This window comes from Poecile atricapillus, chromosome Z, assembly GCF_030490865.1.
Source record: "Poecile atricapillus isolate bPoeAtr1 chromosome Z, bPoeAtr1.hap1, whole genome shotgun sequence".
NCBI lineage: Eukaryota > Metazoa > Chordata > Aves > Passeriformes > Paridae > Poecile > Poecile atricapillus.
In genome coordinates, this window is record NC_081289.1 from 17,448,662 (window position 1) to 17,475,600 (window position 26,939).

The 26,939-nt window shown below is 42.5% G+C and overlaps 1 protein-coding gene across 1 annotated transcript in view; it reads left to right on the forward strand.

Annotated features, from left to right (window-relative positions):
- The window catches only part of LOC131592613 (aldo-keto reductase family 1 member D1-like), a 34,715-nt gene extending 16,169 nt beyond the window's left edge, over positions 1-18,546 (forward strand). Inside the window, exons 2-9 of the mRNA XM_058864229.1 lie at positions 227-394; positions 4,766-4,882; positions 9,268-9,345; positions 11,655-11,777; positions 13,491-13,600; positions 14,080-14,245; positions 15,005-15,087; positions 18,385-18,546. Of these exons, the coding sequence (XP_058720212.1) occupies positions 227-394; positions 4,766-4,882; positions 9,268-9,345; positions 11,655-11,777; positions 13,491-13,600; positions 14,080-14,245; positions 15,005-15,087; positions 18,385-18,427 (888 nt within the window). The 3' untranslated portion in view covers positions 18,428-18,546. The remainder of the gene's footprint in view (positions 1-226; positions 395-4,765; positions 4,883-9,267; positions 9,346-11,654; positions 11,778-13,490; positions 13,601-14,079; positions 14,246-15,004; positions 15,088-18,384) is intronic.
- Positions 18,547-26,939: the final 8,393 nt, after the last annotated feature.

The following is a 26,939-nucleotide window of genomic DNA, read 5'->3' on the forward strand; positions in this document are numbered from 1 at the left end:
TTGCTGCCTTTTCCCAGTCCAATCCCACGTGCTCAACAGTTTTGAGAAAAAGTGCACAACACTTTTTTATTTAGAAGTTGGAACGTGGCTGCCTGGGGAGGCAAGGGATGATCACTCAGGATGAATTACACCACAAATCTTGTGCATATCTCAGGGGTGTTCTAGCACTGAAGCAGAGGTAAGCAGTAGGCTGACACTATGTTCATTCTTTTCCTTCTCCCATCAGACTCCCAAAGGTTCCTGTCTGGAGGCGGTGAAGATTGCCATCGATGCTGGGTACCGCCACATCGACGGTGCCTTTGTGTACTTCAACGAGCATGAAGTGGGACAAGCCATCCGGGAGAAGATTGCTGAAGGGAAGATCAAGAGAGAAGACATATTTTACTGTGGCAAGGTGAGACCCTGAACTACAATTATTTACACTAAATCCAGGACTTCTGTGAATGGTCTTTCTTAAGAATTCCAGCGGTCAACATCTGGAATGCTTCCTTCCAGACCCTACATCCTTTATTATTCTTTCCTCGCATTGCCAGACTGCTGCAGATCTTTATGAACACTAGCTTGGCAGTGAGGCACAGGAATCATTGCTTTAAATCTCTGATAGCAGTAAGAACCACGCAACATTCCTTCTGCTTAGTGTTAGTAGGCACCTTCAAGTTAAGCCAATGGCTACATTCAGCCTAAAGTGCTGCCTAACCTGTTACTGTGCCACACGTTGTGCTGCCACGCACAGAGCCCCATCTGGACAACGATCCTGCAACTGAGCTATTTGGGGTTAGAGCAATTCTCTGTGCAGGTTTGCCACAAGGTTGCACAGTGAAAGGGGTGGGAGCAAGCACGTGCATGCCAGTGTCTGTGTATGGGAGACCAGCAAGCTGTGCCTATATTGGTATTACTGCCAGAAAATTACTCATCAAGCTACACCCTTAGTTACTGTATCACCTGCCATTAAAACATTCTAGGATGTGAATCAACTCACTTGGAGAGAAGATGTTCTGTTCTACAGCAATGAGGCTGGAGTAATGCATGAGCTATTATATATATATATATATATATATATATATTTTATACATTCAGGTCTTAAGTCTTATGACTTGGGTCTCTCCTAAAATAATGAAATCCCTTGTCCAATGAAGTGTCTGACAAAAGCTGTCACAACTACAATGAATTACCCCAGGTATAAGACAGCTCATTGCACATCGCAGAATAAAGACTGATGGTGCCTGTCCAGTTTCTAAGGGAGTTTATGGCCTCAAATAGTCCTTCCTGAAGTGCTTCTTTGAACATATCAGCCTAATATTTTCCCATTCTCCTTTCCCAAATAAGACGTAATCCACAATTACTCAACAGACTTGCAAATAAACACCACTGTTCCTAGAGTGAAAAACCCCATGGGATGAGAGGCCTGGCTTACTGTGAGGAATTTAGTTCAGTTCCATGATCTGGGAAAACTAAGATGCAGATTGGATAGTTTGCAGACCAAGTGGATTTTCAGCAGCTGTAGACCAATTTCCAAGTACAGCAATTTTCAATCTGTAAAATATGCACCTCTTTTCCAAGTCTCCTGCTTGGTTCTACTGATAACAACCTTGACATTCTGAGAAAAGCCTCACGTTCTCAAATTCTCAGTCTTTATCAGGGGAATTTCTCAGTCTGTCATATGCCAAATATGTTGGATCAGTGAAAATATTTGGTTTCAACAGTTTTATAGTTTCATTACTGCAAATTATCAGTAATATTACAAATCAAAACCACCAAGTTTTGCCAAAAGGTTAGAACCAGATGTCCTAACAATTTTGAGTATTTTAACTTTCTCAACTGCTTTCCCTGCAGTTTATTTGCCCATATGAACTTTTAGGCTCTGTGAAAGTACATCTCCTGGTAAAATATTCAAACTTCCTTTATTCATTAAGCCTTTCTGTATTCAGTTGTCTAATCTGATCACCAGATGATTTTCCTAGTCGATAATCACTACTTAAACACTGAGTCATTTGGAAAACTGCAGGTCCTGCAAGCCACAGGGCTGCAACACACAGTACCACAATAGCCAATGCCTGTGCTCCCAGCCTGCCATGTGTCTGCGAGATGACACACAAGTGGATTTATCTTACAGTTGTGTCCCGTTTGTGCTTGACAAAACATCAGCTGCTCAGGATGATAGTCCATTATAACATTTCTACACTCTTTGAAAGATTTCAAAGGCAGAAACTGAAAACACTCTGCAACTAATTTAATCCATCACAAGCTAGGATTTTTACAGGTTTCACTCAAAGCTCTCACAGCAGCTCTGAACTTCACAGAAGGCATGGGAATGGATCTCCCTTGCCTTATGTATCTTTAGTTTAGTTTAGTACCTCACAAACTTAGGTATCTCACAAACTTAAGTCAAATCTCAACCCAGTAGATACTTCAGGCATTGATCAGTAACTGATTGATATGAACTGCTGCATCTTCTAGGAAACATGGTAGATACACAGAACATTCTTGGAAGCACCAGGCACTACAGTAGTTAGTTATGTTTTCTGCCTTACTGACATCAGAAGTACTGGAAATTCCCAAGAGCCTTCAGACTCAAGCCCCTTGTGCAGCTCTTTCCTTAGGCAGAGATGCTGCAGATGGCAGGCTGATCCATCAGCAGGGACTGGCGAGAGCAGCCCTGCTGAGTGGCAGCGTTACTGGAACAGTGACCTGGTGTGATCGCGCTGCATCTGCCAGTTGAAATCATCAGCACTTGCACTTGGCTCCTGCTGCTGGCTGCCTGATCAGGCAGAGTAGCTCAGCATCCAGAAATTTTAGAGGTTTTATATCAACTGCCAACATCTCACTTGGCTTGTACAGCAAGACCTTTTTGGTCTCCTCTTTCATCCCAGGATATTTCTTTCATTAAACTAGAAGTAACATTTCCAGGAAATGTGGTGTCCTAAAATGCCAAAGCCAGCTGGCAGCTTTGACTGCTCAAACATGGGTTCTACTTAGGTAGATAATACAATAACTTGTACAAATAATGAAAACAGTTATGAAACTCTCAAGTTTCCATGGCATCTATGTATTGACATAGTATAAATGTTTGCTGTTTTTAAAGGCTGGTTCTTCAGAACCTCTGCAGTTTTTAGAGGGAAGTATGTTCACTGGCAAATGCTGAGCTCAAGAGAACAGGGCTAGAAAGGGCACTCAGAAAAACTACTTCTAGCCAATATATATATCAGGTTACCAAATTTCTAAAACTAAGAAACAAACTGGACATGAAGGGTCTACAAAGTAATTTCCTTACTTAAATACAAGTTACTCTCATTTTGCACATAAAATGCTTCAAAAACATATAGCCCAAAGGTTTGCAGTAATTCCAGTGGAACAACTTAAAACTCCTTGAGAGCAGGACCTTGGTCCCCTTACTGTAGTACACCTTAGCCTCTTACCACTGTCTGCTGATCATAATCTCTTCACATCTTGCAGCATACAGTTAAGAAAAGCCTAGTATGAATTTCCAGATGTTTTGGTTTGTCACCTTAGGGCAGGGTCAGATATCCTGCTCTCAGTACAGCCTAACACGTCCTTACTTCTGTGGGCAGAATTGAGCAGATTGTTTTCCCGGGGAATAACTAAAACATGGTTTAGAAACAAAACAAGCATCTAAAATAGCTTAAAGCTTACACAGGCTATGCCCCTTAACACCTATAATCAACATCTTCTCCTATAAATCACAATTCAAGTTTTGAGTCTTTAGAACGAATTCATTCTACACCTTCATATGCAGTGGCTGTGAGCTGTGGTTGCAGAACAGACTAGACAATGACCATACCAGCAAACTGCATGCTTTTCCAACCAACAAAAGTGATAAAAACCTCAATGTGACTCCACACACTCGGTTTTGCAGGTTGAAAAAAAAAAAAAAAAAAAAAAAGAAAAGAAAAGAGCCCAACTTATTGTGTGCATTCAAATGGCACTTTAAACCTTCTATTGTGTGTTAATTCTGCAGCAGTTAAAATCGACAAAACTCAATCAGTTTACAAAGAGCTCTAGGTTACTAATTACCATGCTGTGGTTTTATTCTTGCAAGAGACTTGCATCAGCAGAGTTCAGCTAGAGATAGTCCTGAACACTCACCAGCTAAGCACACTCCATAGCAACCTCGGGGCATAGCCCTGAAAGGAAGCAGTTTGCATTAAAGAGGTCCAGAAGAATGTGCTTTAACTACTCACACCTGCATTACAGCAAAAACATCTTCCCGTGAGGACTGAGGAATGAGAGAAAACTTCCCTAGGTCAAGCAGTCTCTCAGGCTCCAAGGCCACAGGAGAAAACCAGAAGGCTCTCCTAGTGCTGGGTGCTTGGCTGTTCAATAGCTAACTCACATGATCCAAGATTCTGCCTTCAGGCATAAAACTGACCACAGACTCCTTGTGGGAACAAAGTTTTTCAGTGAAAGCATATGCTTGGAAAACAAAAGGAATCTGCCTAAGTTCATTGAGCAAGAGTTTGCAATATACTCAGCTCAGAAGAACTGTGTTGTAATAAAAAAATTCGTAATGCCTTTACTGGGTCAACACTTCTTCAGTCCTGGGCAAGAATTCCTGACTTAACCTCTGTACCTGGCTCTGACAGAAGGCAAGGCAAGGCCCTCATCTCTGCCTTGCAGGGATGGAGACCACGATGTCTTTCCAGTCTGCATAATGGGCTCTGTCAGAGGGACAAGAGGGAGGGAGTGCATGTTGGGGGGCTTCACTGTTCCTCCTGGCACCCAAAAATGCCTGTGCTTGCCTCCCCAGCTGTGGAATACCTGCCACCCCCCAGAGCTGGTGCGTCCCACTCTGGAGAAAACCCTGAAGATCCTGCAGCTGGACTATGTTGACCTCTACATTATTGAGCTGCCAATGGCTTTCAAGGTAAAAAGAAAAATTGCTTGGAAAAAGTGCACGAACTTAGCTTCAACCAAGGTCTACATCTAGCATATTTCTTGCAGCTTCCAGCCTATGTTGTCAATAGCATTTTTGGCAGATAACATATTTTGATTTAAACTGCATACACGTATTTCTGTGCACTACCCACCCAAAGAGAGGCTTATAGGTGGTGTGAGAACAGGCCAGGGCAGATGTTGTGTGGAGCCTTTCTGCTGGAAGGACAGGTCTCCCAACTGTGGTTGAGCAGCTCCTACTCTGAAAAATTACCATAGCTGAGCAGTACATGTGTCTGAATCCCCTCTGAGCCATGATGAGAGAGTGACTTGGAGGAAAGAGGATATACAAAGCAGCAACAGGCCAGGGGCAAAGTTTGGAGGGGGAGAGGGAAAGGTAAAAACATCACCAAGTTGGTTTCCTTACCCTGTCCCAAATTAAAGCTGCTGGGCAAATCATGGTTATGATCTTAATCTCCATAACTGTAGCACTCAGCTTCACTAGATCCCAGCTGGTACCAAACATGGGCTGTCCATCTCTCATTCTTAAATGTTCAAGTCTTATATGAGGGCATACTGCAGGCTCCGGGCAACTTGTAGGCAAAACTTCTGAATGCAAGGAGCTCACGCCACAGTTCCATGTCTCCCTCTTGCAAATCCACACACTTTCTGTTTCCACAGCTTTTTGTACCTTGCTTTACAATTTTCCTCTACAAGTACATGATATAAAGGCAAATGAAATGAGGAGAATGACATCCAAAACATTTAAGTGGTTTTGAACTAATTAAATCCTTCTCCTAAGAGAGAATAGAGTCAGTGAATTAGTTGGTTAACTGTTTCTGAGCAAGGTTTGAGCTCTAAACTGGCCTCTTTTTGCAAGAAAGGTAGATAGATCTCTGATTATTAAAATAGTATTTTGCTGCAGACTCCAAATTACCAGAACTATCAGATAGGAAGCAATTTACCAATGAGGCTATCACATTACACTTGCAGCCCTTTTTTCCCCCTGAGGAGGCCATATCCTATTAAGACCTGTATAGGAGTAACTAGACTCTGATATTAAAATTTTATTTATACAGTCACACGTATGGAATCCTTTTGGGTACATTTTTGAAAATTTCCCACCACTAGCAATTTCCTGTTTCCCTTTTCTTGTGTTTGTATTCTTTAGTAGTTCATTCTCCCACATAGTGAAGGTCATTGTCTCACAATATAAAGATATAGACAGCTGGCTTTAAAGTAATGTACATCTGACTCCCTGAGGCTTATATCAACAATCTTGAGTAGTTAAAGGAGTAGCAGACCTAGAGATTCATTCATGTTTCTCATGAGAGGAGAGAAAAAAATAAGTCACTTTCTTCCTGAAAAATATACACTTTTCTGTGTCAAAAACAAAATGAAAAAACCCCATCCTTTTGCAGTGGTGACAGATTTCCTTTCTTTGCTCCCTCTCTCACAAATACACCCATCCTGCCTGTGATGCTTGCCTTTGATGAGGAGCATGAAGGCGTAACTCTAAGAAACTCCTACTCCCCCCAGTCTTCAAACATTGGTGCTTTCCTCCCCAAAAGTCTAGCAAAAGCAGTCTCTGGTTGGAAGCAGTGATGTACTTAAGATAGAACTTACAGTAGCACCCTGAAAACAGTAAGAGACATGTCCTGCAGAGCACAGCCAGCAATATGTCACGGGGCTTTCAGGCAGAGTAAGAGGACTATGGTTTCAGAGAGCACCACTCAGCAAAGTCCCACTGCTTTTCAACAGCCCAAGAATGGCCACCACGTGGGGTGAAAATATTCTCTGAGCTACCAACTTTAGCCTACACCTCCCTGTATTATTCCCCATGTAGATTTCCCATTCAGGACTTTTGTCCTTCCTTGCCTTTAGCCGTCAGCAGTGTTGCTCAGCTCCTCCACCCTAGCAAGGCAGTAAACAGCAGAAACAGGCCACCACATGTCTTCCCTCTGCCTGGGTATTTTAGGGGTAAAAAACCAGCAGGTTTTTTAGGGGACTCTTCTCAGATAACTGATTCATCAGTAAGCATCAACTTGTGCACTAAATGATCTGCAAATCCATCCAAACTGACTGATTCTGTCATCTGACAGGAAAGCAGATATTTTAGTGTTACACTGAAGAAGTCTCATGTGTCTCATAATTTTAAAAGAATAACTCAAACAGATCGTTGGCATCACTATTTGACTTCCTGTTGCCCTTCTATTTACAGGACAGGCATCCACAGCTTGTTAAAATTGCTCTCTTAAGAAAGCCTGCTTGTCAAAGACCTTTTTATGAAAGCAAGGGGATGTGCAGACTTGTCTTTCTGCATGTGTTGGTGAGAAAATTATTATGATGGGAGCAGGACTTTTCCTCTCAGTGGTTAACAGCTGCTGGGTTTTAAACTGGCAAGTAAGCTGTCTGGTATCTTTTGGAGTGCCTCCAGACTTCAGACATGACATGATAAGATGGGACCCTGCATAATGGCAGTGACTGTACGGTGTTGTCACACTAATTTCAGTGCTCATGCAGCAGCATGGTAAAAAGCCACCTTTTATCCAGTGTAAAACATTAAAATGAAACTGCAAGAGGACATCAGCATTTCTAGGATGACTGGTATGGTGTAGCTCATGAGAACCCAGAGCTAAAATACATGACCAACTCCTGAAAGACCTTATCAAAGACCCTGTAACCTCCACCCTGCCATCATCAAAACACTGCCTTTCTCTCAGCACTTCATCCATCTGCAGGCCATTCTACCATTCAGAAATTTCCTTTCATAAAAAGATAGCTTGGTAGAGAAAGTTTTGCCTGGAGGCTATTGAGCAGAGACTATGGCACTCCAACATCTTTCAGAATTCTCTGCAGGCAGGAGGAAGAGTTGATCACTGTAGAAACCCACAGTAGTTCACACCACATCTCAGTCAAGAGAAGTTTATCTCCAAGCACCATTCATCCTGACTTGGTTCATTTTTAAAACACAAGTGATAGAGGAAAATGGGAGGATGGTAAATTAGCAGATATAACTGCTGCCTATTGACTACTATTAAAAAAAAAAAGTTGAATAGGAGTTAGTGAATTAGAAGTGGGACTGAGTAAAAAGGTCCTGAATTCAGACTTATTTACTAAAATTAAACAGGTCCAACTGTTTAATATGTTGAACTTGCAGTCCTTGGAAAGTGTGCTAGGGTATCATGGGATGAATGGTTTGTTCCAAAATACCATGGGGTGGTTTTGCAAATAAAGCTTTTCCACCTCACATTATGATGGCAAACACTGCCTTCTAATAGAAAAAATATGTACCCAACAGCCACCTACCTCCTTCTAGTCAAGATATTCTTTTTTTCCAGCAAGACAGGGCAACAAAAGCAACAAGTTGTCTTTGTGGAATTCTCTGAGGAAAATCAGCACATTTGGAGGAGAGAGGCTTATGTCTGTAACTGGGACCTTGGCCCTATGAAATCTGAGGCCGTGTTTTCCTTAGGCTCACTTTTCCCATTAAATGCCTTGGATTTGAACTCGACTGAATTGGGAGGTGATAGTTACTGATCATATTAGTCACAGCTGCATGTTCCCAAGGAGTTACCACGTCAACATCTTGTACCCAGGCCTTTGAAATGTAGCAGTTTGAAGTCAGATCAAATGCCAAACATCACTGAAGGGTTTTTGTTCAAAAAAAAGAAAAACCAAACCCCAGCAAAACACAAAAGTGAAATTGTGATCAGACACAAGGGAGGGAGGTGTTAATGCATTGCTTGCAAGAGCAGTGAAACAACTAGCAAATAAGAGAAAGCTGTGCCTGCGAGATATCAGCTCATAAATCATCTCTGAAGCCTGCAGAGTATAGAGATTGGAAGAAAGAGGTGCTGGTGCCGAAAGAAAGGTGGATAATGCACTTAAGAGGTCACCTATGCCCATACCCCTTTACTGCTAGTAGTTCTTGGACCCTCCAGGTGTTGGGGAAGAGTACCAGCTCAGTCCAGTTCCCAAGTGCATAGGACACAAGCAGAAGGCAAGGCAAGGGCCAAAAAGAAGAGAGAAGAAGTAGAAGAGAATACAGGCTGGTACTCTAACCCAGCCCTCTGGAAGGAGATAAGTCTTTTGGATGCCATAGCATAAAGGTCAAAAGTTTACTGAAAAACAAGGCAATCCAGGAACTCCTGAGTGTACTCTCATGTGACAGTTCAGGAGTGTATCCAAGGATGTTCTAGCATATGAGGATGTGGTCAGCCCAGCATGAATGACCTGCTGAACTTAGGGTGTTTCAGAAAACTATTCAATTTTTTGTTATTGTTTACTAGTAGAAACAGAGTACGTGAAAAAATTTTTGCTCTAACCAGTGAAATTTTTTTCTTTAAAGCACAGCAGTATGATTTTTCTTTTCAGCCTGGAGACACACTCTACCCAAAAGATGAAAATGGAAAATTTATCTACCATGAGACAGACTTGTGCGCCACTTGGGAGGTAAGCAAACACAACATCCATCCATATATGCTTTAAATCCACAGATATTCATCTTCATTTTTATTTGTGGTTTTCATAAACATAACTGAAGCAAATTGCCAGGGCAAATGGATTGAATTCTATTATCTCCATGGATAAATTTTACTTCTATCCTTAAGCATGTTTCTTTTTACTATAATTTAATTATTTTTTATAACAAGACATTGTTGAAACATCATGCATCCACATTCCCTCTTTAAGTGCACTCTACATTCACTACTTGAAACTTTTATCATTAGGTTTTTACCAGTCCTTCCCCTTTATCAGATCTTTACAGAAAGAGAAAGTTGGAGCCCTCAGAAGAGACTAGGTCATCTTGCAAAAAAGTAAAATCTTTTCACTTGCAGGAAAAAACAGATTTTGCCCTAAAACTCACCATAAAAAACCCCAAACAAACAACAAAGAAATCCCTATAAAAAAAAAAAAGGACCAACACCTCCCCACTCAAAAAAAAACCCCACAAAAAAACCTAAAAAACAGAGCCCAAGACCTTGCCATCACTTGCCACTAGAACAAGTTCACTCACTTCTAAATTTACTTATCAGATGGGAACACAAGATTTTTCTGGTAAGAAAACTTGGGGGGAAGTAGCATTTGCCTGAAAGATGGCACCCTACACTTGTTTGTGACATGCTCTAGTCCTTCAGGCAGATGTCTCATTAAGCCTAATGTCACTTGGTTTTCAGGACGTTGGGAGAGGCAGAAAGTGAAACTAGCAATCTCCTCACATTTCTGCCTCTCAAAGCCATGGACACCTCTTTAGTTCAAGGCCAGAGCTGGTCAGCTCTCTTTCTGCACTGTGCCTAATGAAATAGCATCACTAATTACATCCAGTTCACACCAAGAGAGATAAGAGGTGCTACTACTGTTCCACTTCAGCTTGCACTGTCCAGATCTGGATAGTCATGTCCCAGTTTAGCTCTACTCGAGGTACAGCAGATAAAGATGAAGAATGGTGAAATTCTAAGTGAAATTTTGAAGGGGGAGAGAGCCCAGAGAGGGCTTGAACTTTCCCTTGGCAGCTGAGCCATCCAGGCTGGGTCTCAGGGAAGGGGGACTTCCACATTAGCTATTTATGTTACATTTGAATTTGGCTAATGCAGTTAATTCCCCTCTTTTCACAGAATGGATGCTCAGATGTTGAAAGCAATAGCTCTCCAAACACTGCTATATTTTTATCTTTGAGCTGGTGTTTAATGTAAAGGTATTCTATAGCAGGCCACTCTCTTCAGCTAATAAACCAAGAGAAAAATAGGTGGTGGGGAGTGCCTGCAAATTGCAGCATTAATCTAAATTAAAATGGCTCAACTCAATCCAGACAATTTCCCTCTCTCAGTGTGGTGCTAGCCATCACAAATTAATCCAGATGACTGTATTTGCTGACTTGTCACTGAGTGATAGAAGGCATATGAGGCCAACTAGAGGTCATCAAACACACAGTGCCTCTTACCTCCCTGCTTTCAGCTCCTGTGAGACAGAAAGAATAACAAAACCTAGAAGGGCATCCAGCTCCATGCTGGGGTCTGCTCTGCCTCAAACAGTCACTGAATTATTTGTGTGCAGAGTTTCGGGCAGCAAAGGGGAAGACCATAAGAAAGGACCCCTTTTCCCCTTTACAACCCAGCAGATGAAGCTAACAAAGACCAGGGAATATATTCATATCCAGTATTCATAAGAGTTTCTCAGCTACTAGGATTTGTCTAAAGTGAAAAAATATCGAGAATGCCTCTCTCCCATCTACCTTTTTTTTTTTCCCCTCTTGCTTGATACTGCACTGAAGTTTTCTGTGCAGGTTGCATGATGTGCCTTGCCAGATATTTAGGGGATTTCACTGGATAAAGACTTCATATGAAAAGCTGTCTTACAATCAAAAGGAGTGAATTGACTTATCAGGAAAGCAATCTGTTTTGTTCACTTTTCCTTCTCCAGCTTTGGAGCACTGCTAAAGCAGCATAAAGTAAGCAAAGCTCTTTAAAAGCAGTTGCTTGGCACTTAAGCATCTATATCTTGAGTTATATCTTTCTGCTCTCCAGACAAATTCTACCCTCACAGGAGGCAAAAAAACATTAGGGTTTGGTCTGGAAAGCAGGTCGACACAGGAATAGAGTTTGGTTTGTCTGGACAACACCAGCCCTCATGCTAGTAGAGCTCTTAGTTCTGCTGCAGCAAAAGGTCTCAATAATGGTCTATCTTCCACCTCTCTCTAAAATGCACGCTCCAAGAAATCAAGCCAACATGTGGGACTCCTCTTGTCTTTGCTTTCTTTGCAGGCTCTGGAGGCATGTAAAGATGCAGGCTTGGCAAAGTCTATTGGAGTATCCAATTTCAACCGCAGGCAACTGGAGATGATCATGAACAAGCCAGGACTTAAGTACAAACCTGTCAGCAACCAGGTATGACTGCAAGCCAAGGGCAGCGCCTGCCACGCTGCCACTGCCCTTTGGGGAATGCAAACACACAGCCTAAGCCACCATGTACAGAAAGGTGATGTGTACCTTGCCACAGATGTCGCCCTCCATACTTCCATTTCTAGCTTAAAAATATTACTCTTCCTATCTAGGCTAAAGATCAATATTTGAAGGCTCTGGAGCAATCGCTTTCCTCAGTTTCTGCTCCAGGACTGTAAAACTGGTGCCTTTGGGTCAAAGCTCCATAACAAGACTGGATGCTGAGCCAAAGCAGATCTTAGACCTCGGCCACGTACCTTACTTCAAGTCCAAACATTCCCAAGAAAGCCATTCAGAGCTAACCTGTCCTCAATGAAGCCATATAACTGACACCAGCCCAACCCTACAGATCCTGAGTCACTCCAGGCTTCTCAAGTGTAAAAGCCATTAGAAGCAACTCTGAATTTGCTGTACTCTTGTACTTTTCGTATAAGACATTTGTAAGAGATAGAGAAAGCACTCAATTAAAGGAGACCCTGTTACGTGACTGGCCCGAGCTAACAATCCCGTAAGGATGACAGGCACATCCGAGTTAAATTACAGCAGTAGGGCTCTGAGAAGGTGACAAGTGGCAGTGACCCATCTGAGCGCCCAGTACCTTTGGCTCTGGCATTTGGCAGGTCACTGCATTTCCTAGAAATCTCTGGGAAGCTCTTCTGACTCATCTGGCACAAACAAATATCCACATTAGCAGTAACAGAGAAGAGGCCAGGGACCAACTGGGACCAACTTCCCACTCCCAGCGCCTGGCCTGGAGGGCTGAAACGACCATGAGGCAGGGCAAGGGGGCTGGCCACAGCTTTCATTTCTGTTTTTGGCCTGGAGGGAAAGGCTGCCTGAGAGAACAGGAAATTCCAGCACCCTTCCCTGGTATTAATGTGCCCAGTGGGTGCAAAATGCAATTGCTGCTTCTGGCGTGCCCCTACAACTGCACTGAGCATTGCTGATGCTTCCTGGGGTCAAGGAAAACCAGGCAAAAGATTAAGTCCATCTTAGGGCAGCTAGCCAGGAAGCATAGACGTGCCAGATAGCTTCAGACTTGCCAGATAGCAACCACTGCAAACAGTGGTTGCTCTGTCACCTTTTAGACATCCATTTCCCAGAGTCTGAGATCACAGCCAGAAAATCCATGCCTGTGAGGGAGCGGTGTTTGCAACGTGGGAGGGCAGAGCTCACAACAAGGCCATAATCTCACCTTTTGTATACCCCCCCTCACCTTTCTAACTGGGACAGCTTATGCCAACACTTTCCTAAAAACAACATCAGATTAGTCATCCTGAATGCAAGAGGCAGAGAAATGGAGAGCTGACCCACATGAGATGGGTCCTTCTCAGTCTACTTGTCTAGTGAGCTTGCCTCACCTCCATAATCTCCATTTATTGCCACCTTCCCACTGCAGGCCAATAAAAGTTTCCTGCAGCCAAATTATATTTGCTGATTGACATCTGCTGTCCACAAAAAAAAAAAAAATTAAAAAAAAATTAATTTCAGTCACCCAGCAATGTACAATTTGAATAGCAACCACAGATGAAGTTCCCTATTCCCTAATTTACGTCTATCCCTTTCCTGAAAGCATCACCTGGTCTGTGGCTCTCTCAAATATGAGGATATCTTCTGTTTCTGGTCCTGTTGATTAATCATTCTGTGTTACTCATGTAGGTAGAATGTCATCCCTACTTCACCCAGCCCAAACTCCTAGAATTTTGCAGACAACATGACATCGTTATTGTTGGGTACAGCCCATTGGGAACCTCAAGGGATGAATCATGGTAAGTCCCCATTTTACTTTCTGATAGAAAGACAATATCCAGGGAAATATAGTTGTCCACTGCTGTGTCTCCATGCAAAATACTTCTGCCCCCATTTTTTAAAGCAGCTTTAAACTTCAGTGTCTAAATATTACTGTTGTGAGTAAACTTTCAACACTCCTGCTGCATGCTGTCATCAAAGAATGCCAGGTGCCTGCATAGGAGGTTGCCTTAGGTCTCCTCTAACAGAAGGCAAGTGTTTGGAATGTGGAATGTGTGAGGCTTAGGTGAGGAAGGAGAAACTAAGTCAACGTTAGGACATCGCATAGGAAGTTGCCTTTGACAACCCGCCAACCTAAAAGCCAAAGCTTTTCTCCTGTCTTTCACCCTACTTGTCAAAAGGTGCAGTGTTCTGTCCACAAACAAGTAGATACCTCTGTGTTTTGACATTAAAGATGAGGAGGTTTTTTGTTTTCTTTTTCTTCACACTTTTTTTCCAGGGTAAATGTGTCCTCCCCTCCTTTACTGAAGGATCCTGTGCTGAATGCCATTGGCAAGAAGTACAACAAGACTGCGGCACAGATTGCTTTGCGTTTCAACGTCCAGCGAGGGGTGGTGGTGATCCCAAAAAGTTTCAATCCACAACGCATCAGAGAGAATTTCCAGGTAAATTCATACCTCAATAGTACATGGACAAATCCACTTACATGGGCTTAGCCATGTAAGTACAGGTAATTCCCATGTTTTTTCTGCAGAGATCTGTAAGACTTGACCAATGGCAAACTTTGCCATATTTGATGCTTTTTGTCCCCACCACTAAATGGTAACAAGATCTGACAATAACAGAGCAATGCATAGAGGAAATGTTGGCTTTTAACCCTCTGGAGCAGCTAGAGCTCCAGCTGGTGCTGTGTCCCAGAGCACCGGCTGCTGCAGTGAGCAGCACAAGCAAGATGAGGTAACTCAGAAGGTCAGCAGCCCAAGGCTGCAGGAGATCAGGATCGTTCTGCCCTGTATGGAACAGCTGTGCTAGGGAAGGGTTGCTACACACGAGAGTAACAGAAAGGTTCACAAACACACCACCAGAAAGCATTTGGTTTGACTGCAACCCAAAAATAAGATTATTTTGTTCCTGGATCCCTTGCAGCACTCAGTACTCACGCTGCTCCCTACTTACCCTGGAAATACATTACTTTTAAAGCTGGTGGCTCAGCATTGCCAGTCTACATTCCCCTTCTTGCAAAAATGGTGTAGACAAATGTGACTGGGCTTATTCATGTCCTCAAGACTACTGCAAATGCAAGTAAGCATGGGTTTGTGGGAGAGGTACAGGGAGAAGGAGGGACTGTGCTTTTTGAATCTGGAACATATGAAGGTTGATTATGACAAGAAATGCTAACGTAATCCTAACATCTCTTCCATTAGATCTTTGACTTCTCCCTCACTGAGAAAGAGATGAAAGAAATTGAAGCCTTGAACAAAAATGTTCGTTATGTGGAACTGTTAATGTAAGTACAGGAGAAATCCTAGATATTCATAGAGCATTCCTGTTCTTTTAGAGAATTAAAAAAAAAAAAAAATCACTTCCTTTTAATATTAACTTTTGCATAAACAACCCTATTCTAAGGTAAGGCTTAAACATGAGAGACTTTTAATGCAACCTGAATATGCTCACTCACTGCAAAAATAAGCATACAGTATTTGCCTGCAGCTCAGGTTCTCAAAGCCCACCCTTCTACAGTCACTGTAGAAAGTGACTGTATCCTGCTACTCTACTCCGTTTCCTTAAACTCTTTCTGCTATATGGGAACGGTGGTCTCAGACACTGATAAGGCATAGCATCACCCCTGCCTAAATGTGTGGATATTGGAGCTGAAATTCAAATAAAATTGAGTTGTACCTTCTTCTAAGAAAAAAAGAAGAACAGGAAGCTTGTTTGACTGCTAGACCACTTCCTAATTACCTCTTCTGAGAAGTAACAAGGCTTGATCTCTTGCTGCTTGTCACCTACAGCTTACCACTCAATATAGTTTTGCTTCACCTGAAAGCTCAGACCTACCCGACATCCCCTTTTCCTGAGGATGAGGCTGTTTGTTTTTCCTTCAGCTCAAAAGCATCTACAGTTTATGGCCAAACTTTGTTTTCCCCCTTTCAGAGCACTCAATAAGTAGCCAAATGCTAGAGCTTAATTTCCATGCATTTCTCTTTTTACCTTGGATTATCTGTGTCCTGGTAAACTGTAGCGTGAAATGAAAAGCATTGATAACAGCATCAATAGCACTCTAAAATGTTGACCATTACTCAAAAGATACAGGGAGATGTTGCAAAGAAACAAACAAACCACTTACTGTGCTGCATAAATATGATCAAAAATATGCACTAAGTTAAAAGCATCATAATGGAGCTCATTTTTCATATTTAAGCTCAGCCAGGTGCTCTGAAGCTTTAGTTTCTTAAAATAGCTTTCCATCAATTAGCAGTACTTAGTTCCAGAAGGCTTCTTGCAAATAACCTAGGAGATTCTTAAGTGTGTTTTGGTATCTGACACAGTTTGGTTTTATGTAGCAAAATAGATTTATAGCATCATTTAAACTTTAAAGATTATATATATGATATGTAACCTTGGTATAAATGCAAGAGCCTTTCCCAGAAGCAAAGTTAAAGGCTGCAAATGCCCACAGGGCAAAAACTTTCCAAGCCACCGATCTAAAAAAATATTAAGTTAAATGCTTTGCATTATTAGACTGAATTTGGTCACAGGAGGCCACCAAGGATAAGGAAACAGGATGCACAGGATGGGCATTGGCAGTTCTAGTTTTCACAAGAGTTCCCTGTTTGGGGAAAAATGTTTAAGTACAATCTGATCTCACTTATGAAAAATGACTTATCAGAAAAGTGATGTTGCCATGTGAGGAGCAGATATATAGATTTATATATATATAGATATATATGCCTACTTTGCGTTACCACACTGAAGTGTCTGGAATTGACACTGCATCAGACAAATTACCAGCCTAAACATATTTCTTATTTCATCCAGCAATCTGTATCTGAAAAAGTCAAACCATGATACAGAAAATCTTTTGGTTAGTCAGCTTCATGCAAAACCTTTGACTGCTGTGATGCACATGCCAGCAGGAATGGAAAAATCCAGATTTTCTCTGCTTCTTCCCCTTATCAGCTACCAAAAGGGTACTATGTGCAAACCTGTTGTTCTGACGGTATGAGTAAGCCTATACAAACAGGAGAATGCAATCAGTGGAATGAATTAGCAAGTTAAGCATCTGAGAAGAAAATGGAGGTTTTATAAAAACATGAGTACTTCAGGAAATCTTAACCTGAAATTGTTTCTTCTCCTCTTGGAGAAATCTAGAAGCATCATGCAGGGCAAGCTTTATATTAATGTATCTGCTTCATTTATCTTATGCTCCCATTCTCTGCTATGGATGTTTTTCCTTACCAGTTATGCCAAGCTGCACTTACTCCTCCAAGTGAATCATTTTCACTCAAAGGACTCAGACTTTTGAATATGTGAGATCTGATTAGCAAGCATGCTCGATAGATGAAAAGTAGAGATAATGACACTGGCAACTCAGACATTATCAAATTATACTGAAGGCAAACAAGCCAAAGTGTTGCGGCTTGTTTTGTTTTTTGGGTTTTTTTTCAACCAACTCAATCTGTTAATGTGTAAACACTTGATCATGGCTGAATACTGGAATGAAATGTTTTGACACAACCAATTCAAAATGTTTGATGCCTTCCAGTTAGTTACCTTCAATATTGTGAAATGTGTCCTTCCCAGACTGGAACGATTCACAGCTGGATAAATGCCAGTATTTGTTGTGCTGTGCTGTAAGACAAGGCAGCCAGCTGCCACGGTGCACCTGAGAATGCTCTTCAGAAATTTTTCATTTAGCTCATGGAAAGTGTTTGTCAAGCCAGGGCTTGTGATTTAGCATCATCTTCTTAAACAAACAAGAAAAACCACAACAGAAAACAGCTACCTCTCTCCGAAGTCTGCCAATAATGGGCAAACACAGTGTTATTTTTCTCACCCGAAGCTGACCCTGGGAATTTTCTTCTTGCCTTTTATAATGATCCTGGATTGTGCATCTTCCCTGAGCATGCAGTTTCTAAAACAAAGCCTGAAATGTCTCTATCTTTGTTAGGATGCACCCATGACCATCCCTTTCTCCCTTGAACTGGGTCATCACAAAGCTTATTTGTAAATTCTCTGCCACCGTAGATGCTGGCAGAGTATCTTTATGTAGGCTGAGCTAGCCAGACCTAGTTTAGGTATGGCAGCTGCTTGGAGAAAGCACCACACCAGACCGAGATCTGTTCATGCCAACTCTAAGGGCATAAGTAGAACAGTCTGGTGTCTCCACCTCTTCACACATAACCTTTATTTCTAGGGGTCTCTCTAGACATCTGAAAAAAGTCTTCCCTTTCCACAGTGCACACATGGTGAAGCCATCCCCCTTTCCTAAAACACTTCTACTCACCTGAGTTAAATAATGAGAATAGTCATCCAGAGTCCTGTTGATTTTCCCCTTCTTAAGATATGCAATCTGTAGGCCTGAAAAATGGTCCTTCACTGTCCTTTCCTTAAATACACAGGCTTGCTTCCAGCTCTGGAGGGACAGTTATTCAGAGCAGAACAGCTCTTGAAAAAGAAGAGCCTTCCATGAAGGCCACATATATATTGCAAGGAAGAGGTTTGCTGGGCACAGGATGACTGCAGTGATTTGATATCTTGCTTCACCCAAGGAGCTCACTTGTCCAATCTGAACTTTCCACAGGTGGCGTGACCATCCAGAGTATCCCTTCAATGATGAATACTGAAAAAAAGGTGGGTTTGGACAGCCAGCCAGTGCTCTTAGGCTTTGCTGAGAGAGACTCAACATTTGGTGCTTTGTCTTCATGTAAGGCTGTTCAACTCAGCATTAAAAACATGACATTTATTTCTTCTTGTCTTGTCAGTCTCTTCTTGTTATTGATTACCAAATCTATTAAATTCATTGAATTTCTGGTTTTGGCTTAGCAGGCTTCAATGCTGAACACTGAAGGTTCAAAACTGACCACTGATAAAACTGGAGATTTCTAAAATCTCTAAAAACAAGCTCACTAGTTCAAGCCAAATCAGTTTCACTTAATGGAATATTCTTCACTTAATCTGAAACAAAACATTCCACTTCAGTAGGTGTGAGGCAGAATCAGAATCACAGAATAGAAAAAGTTTGAAGAGACCACAGAGGGGTCACGTGGTCCAAACCAGTACCATTTTCTTTTGCAGCCCAAGTAAGAGAAATTCAAGAGTGGTGAACTAATTGAATCTGATATGTATGCACATATTTTTGCTGATATGGACTAGGTATGTGCACTGCTTCATGCAGTGAAGCCCATTTAACTCTGACCAGCATGCTCTGCAGCTGCGTAAGCTTTATTCCATAGGTACATCCCAGCTGGCTCCACATGGAACTAGTTCAAGCCCTAGAGCATTACAAGCATATTCATATTCCTACACACACACCCCCCTCATCTGAGGACCTCAGTAAAACGCAGTGTATGACACTTGTATTACATTGTACTTGTTATTCAAGAGTGGTATTAACTAGCATTGCATACACGACCTGCAGCTACAACCAGGGAGGTCCTCATCTCATGAGATTAAAAATCCCTTAAACTTCTTTCATGTTCCACTAACTGGTATTAACCTAAGAAAATTTCTGTCCACTCAAAAATTCTTATAAACATGAAGGCAGAAGCATGTACACCAGGGTAAGGAAGACTGACTCCTTCAGCATCGACTTCTTCTTCAGACCACTTGTTTGCAGTCTGTAGGTGAATCTGCCCATAGCCACAACTGCAGAAGACTACTTTGCCTCCCTCCTGCACCCAAGCACCCCAGTTTCCTGCCACTGGAGAGGTATCAGAGAAGAAACTAAACCATACACTCAGAGAGCACTTCATGTACTAGAACATGTGTACATTGGAAAATGTGTCATACATAAGCTTCAGTCTATAGCATCTGCTTTTATTTATTACCATTACTATTTATTATCCCTGGAGTGACTGGAACAGGAAAATGCCAGAGTATACAGTTCACGGAAACTCGCCTGTATGGTCATGGTGTGCTCCTCAGAGCTGAGACAAATGGGAACAGGGATGACCACTTCACAGGAGCAGCAGGGAAGACTCGCAATAGGGCCAAGTGCAAATGCATCCCTGGATGAGCCCAGTGGGCACCACTGGGACAGTCAGACTCCTTCGGTGGGGGTGGTGTTTACGTAGCATTTATAAATCCATTCATAAAGCTATGCCAACAAAGGAGAATTCTGCTTCCTGGAGGTTACCCAAGGGCAATTCCCGTTTTATTCTATATCATTTATACCCACTTAGACCAGAGGGGGGATACAAAAAAACAAAAGTGGGGCAGATGTTTCTTTCTCCTCAGATATATTAGAAACCTCCTGGTGTTGATCTAAGGACATTCCCAAGGTCAGATGGAACTCTGTGCCCAGGGGTGTTCAGAAACACTATCACAAGTCCTGCTTTGCCCCTTTGCAAACAGCTGAGGTCCTGGTCAAAAAACTGAATAAAATCCAAGTCTAAATTCAAGCGCCAGAGAGGAGGAGTTACCACCATACCCAACATGTTATTCCAGTTGCTTCATAAGTACAAGCCCTAAATAGAGCTCACAAGGCTCAGCTGCTTAACAGTAGCACTGTACAAATTTTTGCACTGTAACTTGACCAGGTGCAATGATCCAGTCACAGCCAACGTTCAGGTCAGGTTTGGCAAAGCTCTTGTTGCTTACAACTCCAAATGTCAACTAGTGCTTAGCTTAAATGCTCACACCAGCCCCTTTTGCAGCTCAGTGCTCTTTCCAGGCATCCCCCTCCCTGAGGTAGGCAGCACCGGAGATTCTAATAAAACAGGTGACCTTGTACATGTGAGTAAGGAAGACAATATGCTAAAACCTCTCTAACAGGGAATACCATATAATCAAATCTTTGACCTATATGGATCAAATAAGGCAGGACAGATTGTGAGAGTTTCTCCTGCCCAAGTCATACCATCAAATTCCTCCCCCCTCTAATTTTAATAGAATCCTCCTCCTCCTCCTTTGCATTGCCTCATTTGTATCTGATGAAAAAAGATTCAGCCTCTTCCCAGGGGCAAATGCTCCCATACTAGTTTCCATCGGTTATGAAACTGCTACTGACATATAGCCTACTTTTTTCCCCCACTCTATTTGGTTTCAGACCTTTGCTCCCCATTGTTCTCCAACTTGCCCTACAGAGAAAAGGCTCAGATGGCCTGCAGGTGGGAACTTGGGAAACCCATTCAACCAGCAGCTGCACAAGGAGAGAGAAAAGCCCAAACTGCAGCCCCAAGTATGATTTGCTTCCATCTAGCACATTTCAGAGTCTTACTGGCCTCACTGCCTGGTGTGAAACACGTCACATACAGCCCTGCTCTAACTGCAAGGGTCAGGCATGGACAGAGGGGGCTCCAACCCCTCCTGCTCTGACAGCACTCACACCCGACAAGAGTAGACCCAACCATGTACTGGAAAATTTACTCACTTTTATGGTAAATAACCTGAATTGTCTGTGACTCTTTGTATGCTGCAAAGTGAAGTGAAATCCAGACCAAAGATGTTTGCTTCAGCTATGCACAAGTTACTTTACAGCAAAGAGATCAAACAATGCAACAGTTCAGATTCTTTTAGCAGACTAAGAGCTGGTCTGGTCAGCAGAAACCCAGGTGATGTGCTAACATCCCCAGCAGCACAGCAGTTGCCACAGCAGCTCTTGAGAGTCTGGGCTTACCTGGCATTCCCTGTTGTTACACAAGCTCAGGGCAGAGCACAGGGCTTTGGGCATGTGCACACTCACATTTAGCTGGTGAAGCAACAGGAAAGCACTGGCACGGTTATCGTGCAATGTGCCGACATCACCCCACCCCGCACTGCACAGGGAGATGAATCTGTTCCCCCATGAGGCAGAGCTTCCTCTTCCCCAAGACTAGGCATCTGGAATAGGAATCTATTTCAGAAAGGATATGCATCCAATTTTTCCTAATGTTGTGCAAGGGAAATAAGGAAAATAGTAAGAGACAAAGTAGGATGGACACTATGTACATTTTTAGTCCTACATTAAAGAATGCCCTTTGTATTTATATCAAATTTTTGTACCACAAATCTGCCAAGAGACTTTACAAGAGTGTGGAGGAAAGGGCAACTAGCCAAGTCATCAGCCAGAATTAGGATGCAGTTTTGGGTAGGCAGAAACAGACACAGGGAAAGTAAGAAAGTACCTCCTGTAGTTTTCAGTCATTGCCTGCCAGTAAGGCCTGGGTGCAAAAACGAGATCTCTTCTTCTGGTCAAAGTGTAATGATAATGAGGACAAAGAGTGAGTTTTGCAAACAGTCAGAGAGGATTGGTGACCACAAAAGGCAATGCCTTTAGCTGCATGCTGCAGGGTCTTCATTTAATGATGCTTCTTCATTTAATTATTTTCTGGAATCCAACAAAGCCCAAAAGCTGTTCACCTCCAGACTGGCAGAAAATTTAACCATTACCACATTCCTGAGAGGTACAAAGGTATTCAACAGTAGAGAGGCTGATACATTCCTTAACTAATTAAGATAATCTTGTAACTAGAATCAGAGTTGATTCTTCAATTTAGTGTGTAAATTGTTTAGGTGTGGAAGCAAAGCCAGTGTTATAGCGACTCTTGAAGGAAAAGAAATCACGTGCCTGGGATGTGCAAGTTAGTTCTCCAATCTCCACAGCAAGCAGTGAGGACAAACTCAGATCCCTTGTGTAGAGTAAGACAAATTTGAAGATTTAAGATGAGATACCACCTTTCTACTGTGAGTAAAGCCACAGTCTCCTTGCTGCTATCTGCCAAACCAAAACACTTTGAAAGAAATCAGTTTGGTACTTGCAAGATGATTTCCTTATTTTTTGAGGGGAGAGGAAGGGAGTGATCTGCTGCTCCAAAACATTTTTACCATCTCTCAACAAGAAAATTCACATGTCTAGAGGTAAGCACTGGGGTGGAAAAGAAAGTCCATAAGAGAGTGACATATTAGAATGAGATTCAGCAGGCTTATTTCACTTGTGACCTAAACTGCAAACACATTTGCCTTTGGGGGCAGAGTAATCAGCACGTAGTTGGGTACTAGTGCAGTTTTTACATTAATTGATTCTCAGCAGTGCCATATTTCAGCTCTTCCCAACATCCTACTACCCTGGAGCAAAAGCTCCAGCTTATAATAAAGGGCTTTGAGAGTGCAAAAGCCAAAAACACTTTACTTTTCAATGCCAGACAGACTCCTTGGGGAACCCTAACTCAACATGCATGAGCAATACTCACAACAGGGCAACACATTGCAAATAAAATGCAAAGCAGAACCAAATGGAAAAAGAGGACAGAAAGAAGGAGTTGGAAAGGAAGACAACATGCGTATATAAACACTTACACATGGACACCAGGGGCACTACTGGAGGAAGCTGCTCAGTTTTTGCTCTGTAGACTGCAGAGCTACCTGCATGGAGGTCTCAGATCAGTCCAAGGTCACTGAAAACAGCAAAGGCAAAATTCTGCACCAGGACAAATGTACACTCAATTAAAAGACAAATGAGAGCTCATGATGACCTAGAACATGTCTCAGAGAAACCTCACACATAACCAAAGTCCATACTGGAGCAGGGTGCTGAGGACATTGGGTAGGATCCCACTGACATCTCAGCTCATAAAAATCAGGAGTGCCTCTGCTGACACATGGTACAGACACACGAACAGGAGGCCCCATGCCATCACTGCAAGGAAACTCATCCCAAGTTTTCTCTTCCCCCAATTAACATGGCCAGTGTTGTCCTCCCAAGCCAGGACAGACCCCTGGGAAAGCTAGTCAAGGATATTTCATCTTTGTGACCCCTTCAGAAAATGACTTTGCTCCTCATGCCATTGCCTCAGCTTCCACCTACAGGGTGACACTCTGCCCTGTGTGTGAAATAGGGAGGTTTCCCAGAAAAGTGATCCCACCATCTCACATGTTCAGCAGTGATGGACCCAGACAGTCCAGAATAGCCCAATACAGCTGTTTGGCAGCATACTTTGCAGTCAATCCCTGCTTCTCCACTGTGGTGGGACTGTAGTCCTGGTTTGTTTTCGGGTGTTTTTCTATAGGATTATGAGGAGATTGCCTTTACATGTTATTAGCTATTTTGGTCTGTACTTGAGGCACTTCAAAGAGGAATCTCCATCATTCAAAAAGGTTCTTCTAAGTCATGGATCAGAAATCCACACCTTCATTCAACATGCTATCTCTCTGGTCCCCTGTGAAGTACAGTCCTCCCAGAACAGAGTAGGAGAAACAACAAAGTAGAAAAGTTAAGCATTGATTTAGGATTTCTACTAATTTTTTTCTAGTCGTGGCATTTAGAGCACACCAGGAGTCATGAATTTCCTTGGCAATCTACACCTCTCGGCCCAAGACCACCAAGTTGCTTGGCTCACAGCCCTGTGTTTCCAGACTTGGTCTTTGGGTGTGCAAGAGTTTGAGGCCATAAAAGTGTGCATTCAGAGTGCACGGTAGGAGGAAGGGGGGAATTGTAGTTCCCTTTCCTCAGCACTCAGAGCATTGAGAAGTGATGCAGGAAGTCAGGTTCAAATCTTTATGGGGGTTTTAACCTACATGCCTCACCTTATCCAGTTACCAAGCCCTACAGTCTCATGGAAGGCATCTGGCTCCATCCACTACACGGAACTTTTCAACTTTGCATGAGCCACTCATCAGGGTAAAAAGGTGGAAATAGCTGAGGAACATAGTGTACTTTGTTGGGAAGGAGGGCACTTGCAGTCCAGGCCTCACTGTGGTAAATGGTGGTGGGAAATCAGAGAACAGGGATCAAACCTTTTCCCTCTTTGTACTATGGCTCATCCCAGTGCTGAGAGTTGCTCTCTTTGTTGTTTCTTTTGGACACAACATCAGTTATGTTATCAGAGAAGATCCTCTGAGTTGGAAAGGATCATATGAGTATCAATTCCATCATAATATGAGTAAATGTGAATTTCACTGCGTGTCTGGCATTTATTACTACAGGGACAGCAAGCCCTGCAGCATCCCTCAAGCAAACACACGCCCTAGCAGGCTGCACAGAAATACAACAGAAACAACTGAATTAACACATTGATTTGTACCTCTTTCTCACCCAATAGTTCCAGCACTCAACAGACATCAGTGAATGACTTTCTGTGACTTTCTTTGTCTCCTCCAAATCTTATTCCTTGACCCCCTTTGCAGCTAAACACATCCATTCTCGTTCTCGCCTCTCTCCCAAGTTTCTTTTCGCCACATGTATGAACAATTAAATCAAACTTGACTGCTGAGTGAGGGCTCCCTTCACACACTCTCACTCCCTGCAAAGATTACTCGGATGCTTGCCTGTATTTTTCTGGATTCCTTCCGTTCATTGAGGAAAGAGGCCTCGACATGGCCCACCTCCAGGGAAAGGTCACTCACCTAAGATATCTCCAAGCCCTGGGAAAACCCAGCACTTAAAAACAGTACTGAATGTGAAGTACATCTTTCCAGTAGCATTTATGATGAAAACTTGGATACACTGTGCTAACCATGAAAAATTACAAACCAAAACTAATTAGGAGAGAGGAAGCACTAGGAAAACACATGCAAAATTACTGCCTTTTAGTAATTTTGACCCTGTGAATGTTTATGAACTTTGTGTGGAATAAAGGTTTGATGTGCCCCACAGGATTCATTCTCTGGCAGAATCAAGACTAGAAAAATGGTGGTGAGGAAGCCAGGTGATGGATTATGGAGAATGACCTGTCTGTGTGGTATGGAGAGAAGTCAATATTCTCCTATCGCAAAAATTATAATAAGGGAGCTGCACTAGTCTCTACATTTAGAGCCTATATCATGGTACAAGAATGAGAAAATGTTCATATATTTGAGGAAATATTAAAAAAAATTGAGGAAATCAAACAGCATAATATTAATCTTTGGATGAATTTTTAACTCTGCAGGGCCACTTTCTGGAAATCATGCCTACACTTACTAGAGGGTCAAACAAGGGTACTGGGGTTTGAAGGTAGTGGCTCCTGTAATGGCCAGTGCAAAACACCTCCATGTCAGATACTGCCTAGTCACAAGGACAGAGAAATGTGATGAGAAGAAAAGAACTTTCCCATCTTGGCCTGTATGCTGCACACAGGATTATGTGACTGAGGACTTTAAAGGGATTTTTGTAGTGCTAGGGTCATGTTCTGCTTGGGGATTAATACTTTCAAGATGTATTTCATAAAAGCACCTTAAAAAAAAACAAAACCAAAAAAGTTAAGTGTTCCAAAAGGAAGACCAGAAAACAGAGATATTTGGAGATTTTCAGCCAAGAGGTTGAGTGTATTTATGATTGCAGACTCCTACAGATTTGCACACACACAGGCTGGGAATCCTGCCCTCTACAGAGGCTTTGTCACATGTTTCCACAAGCAGGTGCTGGGATGAGGCACATCAGGTTCCATAGGCACCCAGACCACCCCAAGAAATACAATACTGGCACTAAGGAATCACTAGTTGAGAGCAACCCAACAACCCAAACCCAGCACTAGCACCATAGAAAACCTCCCAGAGAAGATCACTGCAGTCAAAATAAATTTTAAAATTCAAACAAAATACTGACGCCCTTTGCATTATCTTGATATCAGCACCAGGTTGATACTAGGCAGGGTTTAACCAGTTAGTCTGCAGTAGATTGTTTCACACCCACTTTGCAGTGTAGCTTGATGCTTTCTGTTCACAGAAAGGTCTTTCACAAACAAACCTGAAGCAACAAGAAGCACTTTTCCACCTACATTTATCCAGTCTATCTTCAATTCCTCAGAAGTCACCACAGCCATCTCACAGACACATCCTCTGATAAGGGTAGAGACAGATTCCTGTCTCCCCAGCAGGAGCTCAGCAGCCCAAGCTATCAAAACAGATTTATTACGCTTGACACTCCTTCTTCTCCTTTCCACTTGCCCTGCATGGAAAAATGTCCTACCTGAGAGAAAAAAAAAGGTACAGTAAACCCAGCAACCTCCATCTCAGCAGCCTGAACTTTAACAAGAAAAGGAAATAGGCCACCCCAGTCATGCCACCTGAGGAATCCAGCAGCTGTAGTGAGCTTATGTGCTGCTAATTTCAAAAGCCACAGGTGTAGGTAACCTCAGATACCCCACCCTGAGATGAGGAAGAGGTAGAAAATAAAAGAGAAAAGCCCCTGAGCAAATCTCTGTGCTCTATCTTTGGTGTAGGCCAGGGCTTGTACTGGGA